The sequence below is a fragment of the Pterocles gutturalis genome, unplaced genomic scaffold (genome assembly GCF_000699245.1).
Source record: "Pterocles gutturalis isolate BGI_N339 unplaced genomic scaffold, ASM69924v1 scaffold51184, whole genome shotgun sequence".
Lineage (NCBI taxonomy): Eukaryota > Metazoa > Chordata > Aves > Pterocliformes > Pteroclidae > Pterocles > Pterocles gutturalis.
Genome location: NW_010135391.1, coordinates 1 through 13,600, shown reverse-complemented (window position 1 = coordinate 13,600; position 13,600 = coordinate 1). Strand labels below are relative to the sequence as shown.

At 33.4% G+C, this 13,600-nt stretch overlaps 1 protein-coding gene across 1 annotated transcript; it reads right to left on the bottom strand.

The window, feature by feature from the left end:
* Positions 1-101: 101 nt before the first annotated feature.
* Positions 102-13,399, bottom strand: LOC104467891 (centrosomal protein of 290 kDa-like; the record flags this gene model as incomplete). The annotated part of the gene is made up of 16 exons (XM_010081859.1): positions 102-244; positions 1,573-1,657; positions 4,733-4,842; positions 5,324-5,411; positions 5,537-5,637; positions 6,292-6,454; positions 6,981-7,153; positions 7,693-7,816; positions 10,326-10,448; positions 10,523-10,612; positions 10,955-11,137; positions 11,481-11,633; positions 11,782-11,802; positions 12,588-12,641; positions 12,837-12,980; positions 13,353-13,399. Coding segments are annotated over 16 exons (1,802 nt in total), but the record flags the coding sequence as incomplete, so codon positions are not given.
* Positions 13,400-13,600: the final 201 nt, after the last annotated feature.

Here is a 13,600-nt window from a genome sequence, read left to right as displayed (position 1 = left end):
AGAAGCTACTATTTAATTATACAATAACCCAATAATTGAAGAGGAAAAAAAAAGCCTGTAAATCGTATAAAGCTAAATAATAACTTAGAAGGCAAGCTTACGTTAACTAAACGATCCAGACTAGGGATTATTAAGACTGTTTCTCCTCCGTTCACACTAGGATCCTTCTGCATTTCCTTGACAGCTTGCAATACTTCTTTCATTGCTTGTTGAAATTGTTTATTCTCTTCTGATAGTTCTTTTACTGTAATAAAAATTGTGTGTCTAAAAGCACTGAAAAAATTAGTTTATTTGATATATTAAAAAAATGTTCATACTATATACAAACATAACCAATTAGGAAGTTACAAGTAGAGCTGCTAGGAACATCTGGAGAGTGCATTTTGCTGGGTAAATACCAACAAAACCATAATGAAATACTTCATGGGAACACATTTGACTTTATTGAACCTTCTAGTCTTCAATGTTTCCTGCCACTTTTTTCACTTCTTTACTAGCCTGTCTGATCGGCTTTAACAAATTGAGAAATGTGGCTATCTTGCAAATGTTTGGGTGTAACAGTGAAGAATATAGGAAGTGCCTGAATTCCTGTTGCAGACTGGGAAAACAGAATGTTTTGACTTATCTGGCTGTAATAAGGACTCTCAAGACACACAATTTTCCTGCCACCATTAGTTTCTCAGTGGAATTCCAGAGTTTTCAGACAATAGCAAGAAGTCTGTAAACTTTAAAAAAAAACCTCAAACCTGTCAGGACATTCCCTGCATCTTGGCTAATTGTCCTGAAGACCCAGGAGCGAACTACAAAATTTGAAGCAGTTTGAGCAGTTTGAAAAGTCAAAAAGAATTTTTAGAATCCCCATTCTCTAGGAAAAAAAAGATTGTCGTCTAGAGAAATTAGCATTATTTTTATTTCAGAGTTTGCAAGCAGTACACTTCAGCTATCATACATATACATGTAAGCAGCAAGGGGGCTTAATTCCCCAGCCCTTCCTTGGAGCCAGAAAAACACTACAATTACACAAGTAAATTGCATAATTATTATAATTGGGTTCACTCACAGACTTAAAGCTCTTATTAGGTCTGATTCAGGGAGGAAAAACATGAGAGATCCCAGTTTAATGTATTTAGTATGAATAAACTACGTTCCATGTACTATCACCAATTTAAAGTTTAAAATTAGCACCACTATATACGTATTTATACACATGCACACAAAAACATACACTAATATAAACATAAAATTTTTTAAAAAGTCATTAATGAGAATTCAAAGAAATTCCAATTTGATAAATGCCATTTACTTTTATTGTTTTGTAATCATTGTGCTCACGTCTGGACCAATTCACAACCATAATTTCCACAGTTCAGAAGTGTATCAGAATGATTTCATAATAACCTATGTACACAGCAAATTCAATCATTGTGAAAGATACCAAAGTAAGCTGCATTTAAAACAGAAACTGTAAAGTCAGATATTTGTGGTCAATCACAGAAACAGAAAAACTAAATAAGCAAACTATCTGCAGGTACATGATAACGTTCCCTAGTTCTAAAACAAGTTGCAACTTACATTCAGATTGAAATTTGGCTATTACAGTCCTGTTCTTCTCCAAATCTCTCTCTCTCACACTTAATTCATTTGTAAGATACTCATTCTAAAGAAAAGAACAAAGAAGACTCAAAAATAGCAATTAAGAATTTTAGTATTAGAATTTTCTTTAATAATCTGTTAAGTGACAATAAATGCCTGAAAATATTGCTAATTAATATATATTCAACAGTGGAATTACATAGTGTGTGAACTAAAATCAGGTGTTATATAGAAGGCAACAATAAAAGAAATAGCCTCATCTTCACAGCAACAAAATTATCAGGAAAAAATTATTTAAACCATAAATAAACTTTATATAAATATTTATCCTGTTTTGTTTCTCTTTTAAACCCCCATAATACCTGCACTGCCTGGCTATTGCACCTTTCAAGATTTAATTGTGTATAACTATTGAGCATATTATTGATCAACAAATCTCTGGATATCTGCTAATTCTAAAAAACCCTAAACAGTAAATTACTTGTATAGGATTCTATCTCCATTTCTGTACAAAAAAAAAAATACATTTCCAAGACTTATCTTCCAAAATGTAAAAAAAAACCCCACTTATTCTTTTCTACTGAAAATGCAATTAGTAGGCATTATTCATTTCACAGCTTGGCTAACACAGTATTGTAAGAGAAATCACAACAGGAAAGCATATTCCTGTAGCATGGAAAAACTCTTGTATAATTGAAAAATGCCTGATGTATATAGACTTATACTTCCCATTGATCAATTATGTAGCTCAACAGGCTCAAGGGAAACGCCATCAGTTCCAAAACATTTCAGCTAAAGATAGGAAAGCCTTATTTGCTTATCTTTGGCATTGTAACTCTGATGTTTCCTCATCACATTCTTAGATGATTTCTTCCAGACAAAAAAGACACAGATTCTAATTTTATGAATCCAATGTTCTAGTTCCAGCCTTTTTTCAAATTTGCAGTATGCCTTCATGAAAATTTCCCGGTCCACATATGAATCTCCTGCTTGACATGTAATGGCAACAGAGAAGGATTCACTGGAAGAATTATGCAAAATGTATGCCATATAACGCTGTTTAGGGAAATGTATTATTGGGTCATGCAGCAGTTGAAAAAACAGTCTGGTGCAGATCAAAAGTCTGTGAGACTCTGAGAGATTGGCTTGACCCATGCCCTAAATGTACCTCCAGCAACCAAAGCAATGTCCTCCACTATACAGAAAAGTAACATGGCATTTCAAGGTACCAATTTAGAAAGCTACAAGTGAATAACTTTTTTATATCATCTATCACGTGAATAAAAGAAACCACAGCAAGCATCCTGAAATTAACCTGTTCTTCACTGATAACAGAAAGTTTTCAAAAACCCTTTTGAGAACCTAAAAGATTTTACTAATGCAGATCATTCTAATAAATACTGAAATTTTTCATTGAAAATCTTTTTTTCTGAAAACAGATACACATTGACAGTTGGGAGGGAAATAGATAAAAGTATAAAAGAACCAACTCAGGAACTTTTGAGATGTTTCCCGGAAGGAAAGGCCTTTCTCATTCCAAAAGTCTAACTTCACAATGTCTGTTTTATCTGGAGAAAGGAGACCTCTTCTAGTCAAATAACATCTGTGTCTTTTAACAGAAATCTCATCTTCTGTTTTTCAAACCAAATGACTGATTCAGTCCCTACTTCATTCAACTAATGCTTGTAAATTAGCACTTGTAATTATCTCTATTTACTTAAAACAATTTTTAAAAATAATCCCCAAACTATGTTGTTTAAAATAGTTGCAACAACTAATGTGTATGACATAATTGTGTGCACTACTAAGAAAAATGATGAGTACTTTGTTATGGAGAAGTGTGTAAGGTCTTAGAATAAAAACTGTTCTCTCTTTGTACCCATCTACGTGTGTGTCCACAGGTGTTGTGCAGACTTTTTCCACCACCAGAAGGAAAATATATGCCTACATTTTTCAATCCTATGTCAAAAATAAACTCCAAATTAATGACTTGGCACTTTTTTTATTAGAAGAAAAAAATGACCAATTCTATTGGAACTCTCATATTTAATTAATAAAGATGAAAGTAAACTAACACATCTTTATTATTTGAATTTCTCTTCTACATAAGTGCAATAGACATAAACACACACATACTATAAAGGTGTCTCACCTGTGATCTAAGAAGGACTAATTCTCTCCTCAACTGCTGTATGAGATTTTCAATAGGATCTACCTGATCTGAATATTCTGATTGTCCATTTTCAAGTCCACTTTCCAAAGTTTTTACTTGAAACAGTCCTGTTAGGCATTTCTCTCCTTCTCTGTCTTCTTGAAATGTAGTTAAATCAGAAAACTTTACTTGCGAATTGTCTTGCTTATCCTTCAATGTCATTATTCGTGTTTTGTGCATTACTGGCTTTCCAAGAGCAGATGCACAAGGAGGCAGAGAGTTTTTGCTGGGAGATAGTCCTGGGCAAAAATTCTCCTGACCCATTTGGTCTGAATTAGAACTTATGCATATTTGATTCTGAAAAGATGGTTTGTTTCTGTAATTTTGGTTATTTACCTCTGAGGAGGTCTGACACGCTTGCTGATAAGCAGAAAAAGAACCTGCATAGTCTGATTTTAAGTCTTTTGACATTTCTCTATTGACTGTATAATCTGTTATCCTTCGTGTAGATTGTAGCTCTGGTGATACGAAAAGATCTTTTATACTAAGAGTTTCAGAATTACAGTTGTCATTAACTAGTTGCCACTCTGTCACATGTTTTGAACCTAAATGAACCAAAGAAGTATTTCTATTTTTCTCCAAGTGATCTAAATTCTTACGCATGCCAGAAGTTCTTCTAGGCAGATCTCCCACAGCCTTACTGTTTTCAGCTACATCTTTCTTTGACTTCAGATGTCTAACTGGTGCTTCTCTATCTGCAAGTGTGTTTCTCCCTTCCGTGTTACATGAGCTGCTAGCCTATATTCACAAAAAATATAGAATATTCATTAGTCTTCTAAAAAAATCATGAATTATTAATTTTTGGATTTTTTAAAAGCAGTTAATAAAAGCTAGAGAAATTTTTGAATGGATATTTACAAAATAACATTATTTTTGTTTTGAAAGAGAAATACAACAAATGTTTATGAACTTGCTTTATGGACCTACCTTTGCTTTTACCTCAGCAACATGTCTGCTCAAGAAATCCAACTTCCTCTTACTCATTCCATTCTCTTCAGTAAAGGCATCAGTTACGTGCATGTCACCAGCTTCCAATCCTAATTGGAAGTCAATGTACAAGTAATAAATGATTATGAATTTTCAATTGGTCTCCAAGCAAGTGAATATATTCCATTTAGTATATTTGAGTTCTAGTTTTCTACCTACAAAGTAAGAAGCTGCAAACCTTTCCATTTGAGCACGTTGTGCTTTCCTGGGTAGCACAGAATTGAAATTTTAAGATTTTTGAAACACAAACATTATATAGATTTACTGGAAATCATGGTGAGATGATCCTGCATCTACGAACTGAAAGCCAATGACACAGCTCTCAGTGATGCATTACTAGCCATGACAAGTCAAAAAGCTACTGGGCTGTAAGACAACAGAAATACAAAACCACTGACCTCTACCTACAGATTCAATGAAATGTATTTAGCCTTGTAAATTAAACAAATGAGTAAATATAAAATAACTACATTAATAGTTACAGACAGCATGTTTTTGAAAGGACAGTTTATAATAAAAAAAAAATCCTACCTCCTGTTGCAACTCTTCGTCCTTTCTCCTGAGCCAACTTACGAACCTGTTTTTTCAGTTCAATTCTTTCCTCCTCTAGTCTTTCAATCTGCATATTGTTATGCACAGCTCAGTATTAATTTATTAATTATTAATTAGTATTAATTAATTTAATTTTGCTCAAATGCATTTTTATTATGTATCTCTTAAACAAAAATAGGATTTATCACTTGCCTCTTGCAAAAGAATCTGGTTTTCAGCTCTATATTGCTGCTGCTTCAGTGATTTCCTGTTTTTGAATTCATTTAAATCAATCATTGTCTTTGGCTCAAGACCTAAAACACAGTATATGCTGTATAATTATTCATTAAAGAGGAATATTAATGTTAGTAATCATTAGAATGCAGTTAAATTTAAATAAAAACATAAGTCAAGTAAAATTAAAAAATATGTTGATAGTTGAATATATATTTCTATATATGTACACACATTTTATGCTCCATGTAACAACACAAGAAGAAAGCATAATTTTACTTCAGTTACTCAAAACCCAAAATGCAATAAAATGACACCTAAAATTAACTATATTTATGTTTAGATACTTCTATGTAAAAATAAGAATGTCCAAAGTTTTTACTGTGTTTTTCGATCTAGCATTACAACTCTAGTATGTTATCATTTCCAAAGATCATATTATGAAATTAATTAAGCAGTGTACAAAGAGGAATCAAAACCAAAATAGCACTACAAAACCTATTCTCCTACTTTCTTGCGTCAAAGCAACCTGTAAGGCAAGTTTAGTCATGTACATTCAAGTTTAGTCACATACATTCATGCAGTTTGTCTTAACTAAAACTACTTGCAAATATTAGCAGAATATACAATATTATTTCCAAGTATTCACTTGGTATAGTAAAAGATTTCCATGATATAATGTTATTTCAGTTCTTACACAACAAATAATTGAAAACGTAATGGATATAGCATACCTAAGCGCTCTCTGAGTTCTTCATTTTCATCAAGAAAATCATTTATTTTAAGTTCAAGTTTATTGACTTCCTTAATTAATGTTTCAATCCCATGATCTCGTATTTTGATTTGCTTTTTTAAATCGTTTATTTCAGCAACAGCCTCTTCCAAACCATATATTCCCTGTAAAAACCCAAATGGAAAGTAAAAATAAAACAACCAACAGAAGATGTAGGAAAATAAGTTGCAAATCTGTCTTTCATCATTACACAGGTAAGAAAAAATGTTTTCCAACATGTACCACTCTTCAGCACTACACTTAGTGAAAAAAGTCACTGAATAAAAAGCAGATCCTACAAATCTGTCTTTTGACTACAAAGGAGTCTCTGCATATTTCAAAATTGAGTCCTTCTACTACATGATCCTTCGAAGAATCATATATTGAGTGTTCAATTACTGTTCAATGGACTTCAGAAGCCCATATGAATATGTTAAAACTAACAACTTGTTAAAACTGTTAAGTATGGCTAACAAATTGCATGCAGCCAATGACCACTAAATGTTATTATGAAAGAAAAAAAAAAAAAAAACAGCATCAGAAGTCATTAATTTAATTTCTAATTAGAACACAGTCAATAAAAAAATGGAAGGACAAAATTATCTCCTAAAATATGATGAAATACCCTGTCCCCTCTGACAAATTGCTTACCAGTTCATAGTGTCTCATTCGTTTCAGAGTCTCAAAAAGTTCTTTGTCCTTTTCTTTAGCATCTGCTTCTGCTAATTCTGCTGACTTCTCAGCCTCTTTAGTTCTCTCTTCTAGCAATTTTAACTTTTCTTGCATATCCCCAATACGATTCTGCTGAGCAAGAGATGAGTGACCTGGAAAGAAAAACTCTGATCTGTTTATGATTCAAATAGGAATTCTTGCTATCAGCCATTTAGCAAGAACAAAACACTTTGGATGATGTTACAAAGGAGATCTTCATTTTCTGCTCTTTTCAATTAAGTAATTACAAAAGACTATATGTGAAAGTTTTTTTTTCTTCCCCCAATCATTCATTCAAACAATATTTATAAGAAGTAAGTGCACGTAAGGGACATCACGGTTTATTTTGTATTGCATGCTACTCCTCATTTGCAATTCTTGACAGAGCTGAGACCTTTTATGTTATGCTCTAACCTTTATAGACTAGGTATGGTTTTATTAGGCACTGTATTACCCATAAAACCCACTGAAGTACCATGAATAAATTTAAACTCTTAATGAATGTTTAATAAATGGAAATGAACAAAAAAGAGACTACTACTCAAATAGTACAAATAATTTCTCTGCATTTCTTGAGAATAAAGAATGCATAGTAAATACATGGTTTGTTATTTTCCTTTCCACAGACATTAAAATACAATGGTCATGTTACCTTTATCTTTCTGGAGATCATTTTTTAATTCCTCAATAACAAATGCATTTTGTTCCATTTCTTTGGTATACTGCTCGACTTGTTCAGTAAGCAATCTTATCTGAGCATCTCGCTTTTGCACATCCTACAGACAAAAAAAAAAGAAACTGCATTAAAAAATTCTTTACTGTCAGGCAAGCTACCAATATAGAACACCACACAGTGAATGAAGACATTAAAAGCAGCAAATACAAAACAATTTATAGAACATCAAATATACTGTACTTACAACATAGAGTTCAGATATTATCTAGAAGTTGGGTATATAAAGGCAAAGCAGGAAAAATAAAAGAAAGAGTAAAAATAAAGCATTCAAACACACAAAAAAAGTAAAAGCAATATTTTAGTATATCAATTCTAAATGGAACAGTTTGCTAAGAGTTAGCCAATGTATGATTAAAAGTTTCCTTTGATACAGGTTTCTTACAGCTTCCTCGTAAACAACTGCCAGTGGGAACTGAGTGACCCAAGTTCAAGATTGGGAGGACTAACAATCCATCACATATGACACCTGTACCACAGACTGCCTTTCAGCAAATCATCCAACTTTCAAAAATTCATATTACACTGTGGTTTGCAAGCATATGCATCCATAAGTACACACAGAACGTGAAAGTGACTTCTATTTATATTATAGTATTTCTGTGCTTCTATGTGAACTTTAGAATTATCACAGACAGCTCAATGTTACTTTTTCTGTGATGAATGGAAAAAGAGGAAAAAGATAAGAGAGACTCGGAAAAAAGTTACAGAAAGTATTATAATGTAAAAATCTCGAGAGTTTCTGACCTTACTTTATACCAATGTTATGAAAAACAAAAACTCAGTCTTTCTTAGAGGACAAATAAAACCACATTTAAAATCTAAAGGCAAAGATCTTGGTAAAGTTGTAAGGAGCTAAACATAACCCTTTAGAATGTAAACATACATTGAACCATAATGAGCCCAGTCCATTTTGAGTTAAAATACAGTACAGTAACTTGATTTAGTTTTTAAGTGTCCCCTTTAAAAACATGCATATATCCACAAAACTGTTCAAAATGTCATGCTAATGTCATCCAAAAAAGCAACCTCTACAGCCATCTAGTCAGCTAAAACCAGACCCTACAGCCGCTTATCAAAGTTACTTTCAGCTGCCTTCCTCTTCTGATCATCAGAGGCTGATTTGTACTTGAAGTTTTTTTTCCTCCTGAGAAGCTATCTGTTCCTGCTTTTGGAAGTCTGCATAAATACATCTCACCATACTACTCAGTCTACAAGGGCCCAACATGTAACACAAATGTCATGACACATTTATTTAAAAAACTTGAAGCACAGCAGGAAATCATCCTGGTATCATACAGGATGCTTCCCATAATGTATATTTCAGGGGTCCTAGTGGGTCACATTATTTATTTATTCTTACACTTTTCAAGAAAGTGGGGAAGTTCAAAATCATGAGAACTATGTAATTTTGCATGAATCACACAGAATCACAGAATCACAGAATGTTAGAGATTGGAAGGGACCTCGAAAGATCATCTAGTCCAATCCCCCTGCCGGAGCAGGACACCTAGATCAGATCACACAAGAACGCATCCAGGCGGTCTTTGAATGTCTCCAGAGAAGGAGACTCCACACCCTCTCTGGGCAGGCTGTTCCAGTGCTCTGTCACCCTCACCGTGAAGAAGTTTCTTCTCATATTCAGGTAGACCCTCCTATGGTCCAGCTTGAACCCATTGCCCCTTGTCCTATCACTAGATGTCACAGAGAAGAGCCTGGCTCCATCCTCCTGACACTCACCCTTCACGTATTTATAAACATTAATTAGGTCACCCCTCAGTCTCCTCTTTTCCAGGCTAAAGAGACCCAGCTCCCTCAGCCTTTCCTCATAAGGGAGATGCTCCATTCCCTTCATCATCTTTGTGGCTCTGCGCTGGACTCTCTCTAGCAGTTCCCTGTCCCTCTTGAACTGAGGGGCCCAGAACTGGACACAATATTCCAGATGCGGTCTCACCAGGGCAGAGTAGAGGGGGAGGAGAACCTCTCTCGACCTACTGACCACCCCCCTTCTGATACACCCCAGGATGCCATTGGCCTTCCTGGCCACGAGGGCACAGTGCTGGCTCATGGTCATCCTGCTGTCCACCAGGACCCCCAGAATGTGAGAGATACTTAAATTCAGCTAGCTCTATCATGGACTGAACCATAGACTTAATGGTATGGTATCAGGTGAGACAAAGGAACACAGAAAACTAAACACTAGGTAAGACTCTTCCTTGACTAACAAATTTAGAGGACAGAAACTAAGCTGTAATTTAAAAACATTAAATTATGGATGTTTAGATGTTAAAGCAATCACTCTACTAATAGTTAGAAAAGATACATATGAAAGTAACAGAAACAAGTACCAAGAGCTCAGTTCATACATACAGCAAGGGAAGTCTATTAGGCTAACTTTGCAGTGGAATGAATCAACCTGTCTCATAATTCTCAAACATAAGTAATACATATTCTGGTATTTTCAAACTATGAAAGACTAAATAATTATTTGGTCACTAGCATATTTAGTGAAAGGTAATATCTATGTGTATAATTTCCCACACAGGCTGTACCTGCTGTAGGGCCACCATATTGTTTCTGTCTCCATCAAGCTGGGTCATTTTCATTTTCTCTTTCAAGTTAAACACCATTTGCTGATACTCTAGGAGTTCATCATCTTTTGAAGCCAAAATTTTCTGAAAAGAAGATAAAATATCATCAAAATACTTGAAACGATTCATAAAAAGAACAGAAAAGTATTTAAAAGTACCTTCCATTCTTCAACTTTTGCATTTACAGCTGCCATGAGTGGATCATCTTCCTCATTCTTTGCTTTCAGCTGGTCTGAAAGCTCCTGAACCTAGAAATGCCATTTGGATGAACATCGTATCACAAAAATGTTTTCCTTAACCAATGTGTATGTATAAACACTACATCAAGCATATACAATTTAACAGATTAGCAGCAAGGGTAGGTCATGCCTCTTAAGAACAGAGTATAACTAACATTTTGCACACAAAAATTTTGTGATCTGCAGTCAAGTTTTAAAATTTGCACCAAATTTAAAGATCACACTACTTTTATTTCAGCAAAGTGTATGTTTTTAACTGGATATACTGAATGGTTTTTAATTTAAGTTAAAATATGAAAATACAGTATAAACTAAAAAAAATTACATTCAATAATACGAGTCAGTTCTTACTTGAAATTTGTACTGTTCTTTCTCTTTTCTTAATTGATCCATAACAATATCAGATTGTTGCACAATTAGTTTCATTCTGTTATATTCACCAGTTATCTTCTCCATTTCTTGCACTGATTCCTCAAGATCCTTCCTCATTTCTTGGTTTTGAATGTCTAACTTCTCATTAGCTTCAGTCAAATTCTGCAAAATTAAAGCAACAGCTGCCTCTAAAAAGTGCATAGCTTAATACCTGAATAAGCACTAATTGATAGCTACCTTTAGCTACCTTGAAATTAGGACTGAAGAGAGTATTTCACCTCTAGATCATCAATTTAAACAAATCCTAACAGCAAGTAAAAGACACATCTCCCATTGCCAGTAACTTTATCACCTCTGCCAGATTCACAGATGCCGAGTATCACAGAATTCAACTTATGAATTCCCTTTCTCTCCATGACTTGATCTGCAAATTGACATAGCTTTGTGAAAAACAGTTTTGTCACTAACAGTCTAATAAATACTCAATAGCATGCATAGATTTTACCTGAATTTCATCCAAATACTGGACAAGCTCAGAGTTCTTTTTGGACAACTGTGATCTGTAATCAGAATCCTCTCCTCTTCGTAGTAGCATTGTTTCTTTTTGAGCATCTATTTGCCTCTGATAGTCAAGTACATCCTGCCGCAATTGTTCATTCTGCATAGAAAGCAATCCAAACTTAAATCTACTTTGAAGAGTTGAAAACAAAGTTGTTGCTTTTCTAGCAAGCTAACACAAAGAGCTAAGACAGTCAAAACCCATCCAAATTCCTACAGTCTGCTTTTAAAAAACTTAGAAGCCTCACCTTCTTCTTCATGCATTTTTTCTTCGGATTAAAAAGGAGAGAACAAGATCAAAAGAACAAACCATAAAAAACATTAGAAATTATATTTGCTTTAGAAAGACTAAATAGGAATCAACTTAGAGACAAAATAAAACAGAGTTCTCTATATACCTATTAATGGGTGTACATATATACACACACATACATAAAAGGACATTTTGAGGAATTACTCTCAAGGTTTCCCCCCAGCACATTAATTTAACATTTGCTGTCTGTTTTAGTCTCTCAGAGGCCAAGATTACAGGTATAAAATGCTATAAAACATGCATTTTTTTTCTAAAAACAGATAGAAAAAAAGTTTCAAGAGTGATTAAAAAAATTCCAGTAATAAAGAATGTTAACTCTACCTTTGCATTTATTGTTATGTTAACTTTTGACTTTTTATACTTTAATCAATCAATCTTAGCAAAAGCAGGAAGCATAAACTGAATTCTAGTATCCACCAAACCTATTTGTCAATAGTGTTTAAGAAAAATACTAAAATGTCAAAACACAAAACTCACACAAAATTAATGCACAGTAGGACTAAGTAAATTCAAATGTAGGCACCTCCTGACCTCAATTAATTATGTTTCATTGGAGCAGATGTACTACATATTTGCTAAATGTGATTAAAATTCTATATTCTCTTTGTACCAGTAACTAGGAAATGTTCTAAAACAGATTTAACATAATGCCAAACCGAAGATTATCAATATAGAAAGCTAATAATATATCTATAAATAAAGTTAAAAATACACTATAATCAGCAATAATTATTTACCAACCTCTCTCCTTAATTTGATGTTTTCATTTTCGGCATCTTCATTTCGAACAGCAAGCTAGAACAAGATGGAAAACCTTTATATGTATCACTAACATCACAAACTATGAAAACAAAAACTCCAGAAACAAAACAAAAAAAAGTTTCATCAGCAGGTTTTTTTTTCCATTTCAGAGGCTCTTTTCAAAACACTGACTTTCCAAAAAATGTAACAGAACAGCTTTTAGACATGTCAAGCTGAAGTCCTTCTTACCTGTTCATTTGCTTTCTTCTCTTTTTCCAACTCCTTTTCGATATCTGTTAATTGTCTCTCTTTTTGTTCTAATTGTTTTTCCAGTTGATGGATTTCATCACACAAAAAACGAGTATCACGACTACCAGCAGATCTTTGTGCCATCTTAAAAGCATTAAAATAACATTATAAATTTAGTAGAATTCTTCAAAATAGAAAGAACTAAAAAAACAAAGCAGATGCTAAGACTAACACTCCTAAAGTTCAGGAAAAGCAACAGGAAAGGTTCACTAGCTTCTTTCAAGAAAACCCAGAAATCTCTAAAAATAAATGGGATTTTTAAAGTATAATTCATTGTACATACAGCTCTTTGCAAAGCTGAGGCTGGTGAACATTCAAAAGCCAATAAAAAGTATTAGTGAAAATGTAGGGCTATTACATCTCTTTACTAGATTAAAATACTAGTCTAAAAAAAGTAAATTAAAAAAGAAACCCACTAAACAGAACTCTATAAACTAACAAAATCTTAAAACATACCTCTAATTCATTTTTAAGTTTCATCACCTCTGTTTTAAACTGATTTTCTGTTAAAATAGAACAGATATAGCGAATTACCCAACAAAGTAAAAAAGTACCTTACACAACAACGGTTAACTTTAGTCTTCAAATATTCGGCTTGATGGAAGTAATTGACTTCAGATAAGTTAGAATTTATTCAGTTCCCTAAACTCAAAAAAAACCCCTAAAAAATACATTTTCAAAATCACAGAATCACAGAATGTTAG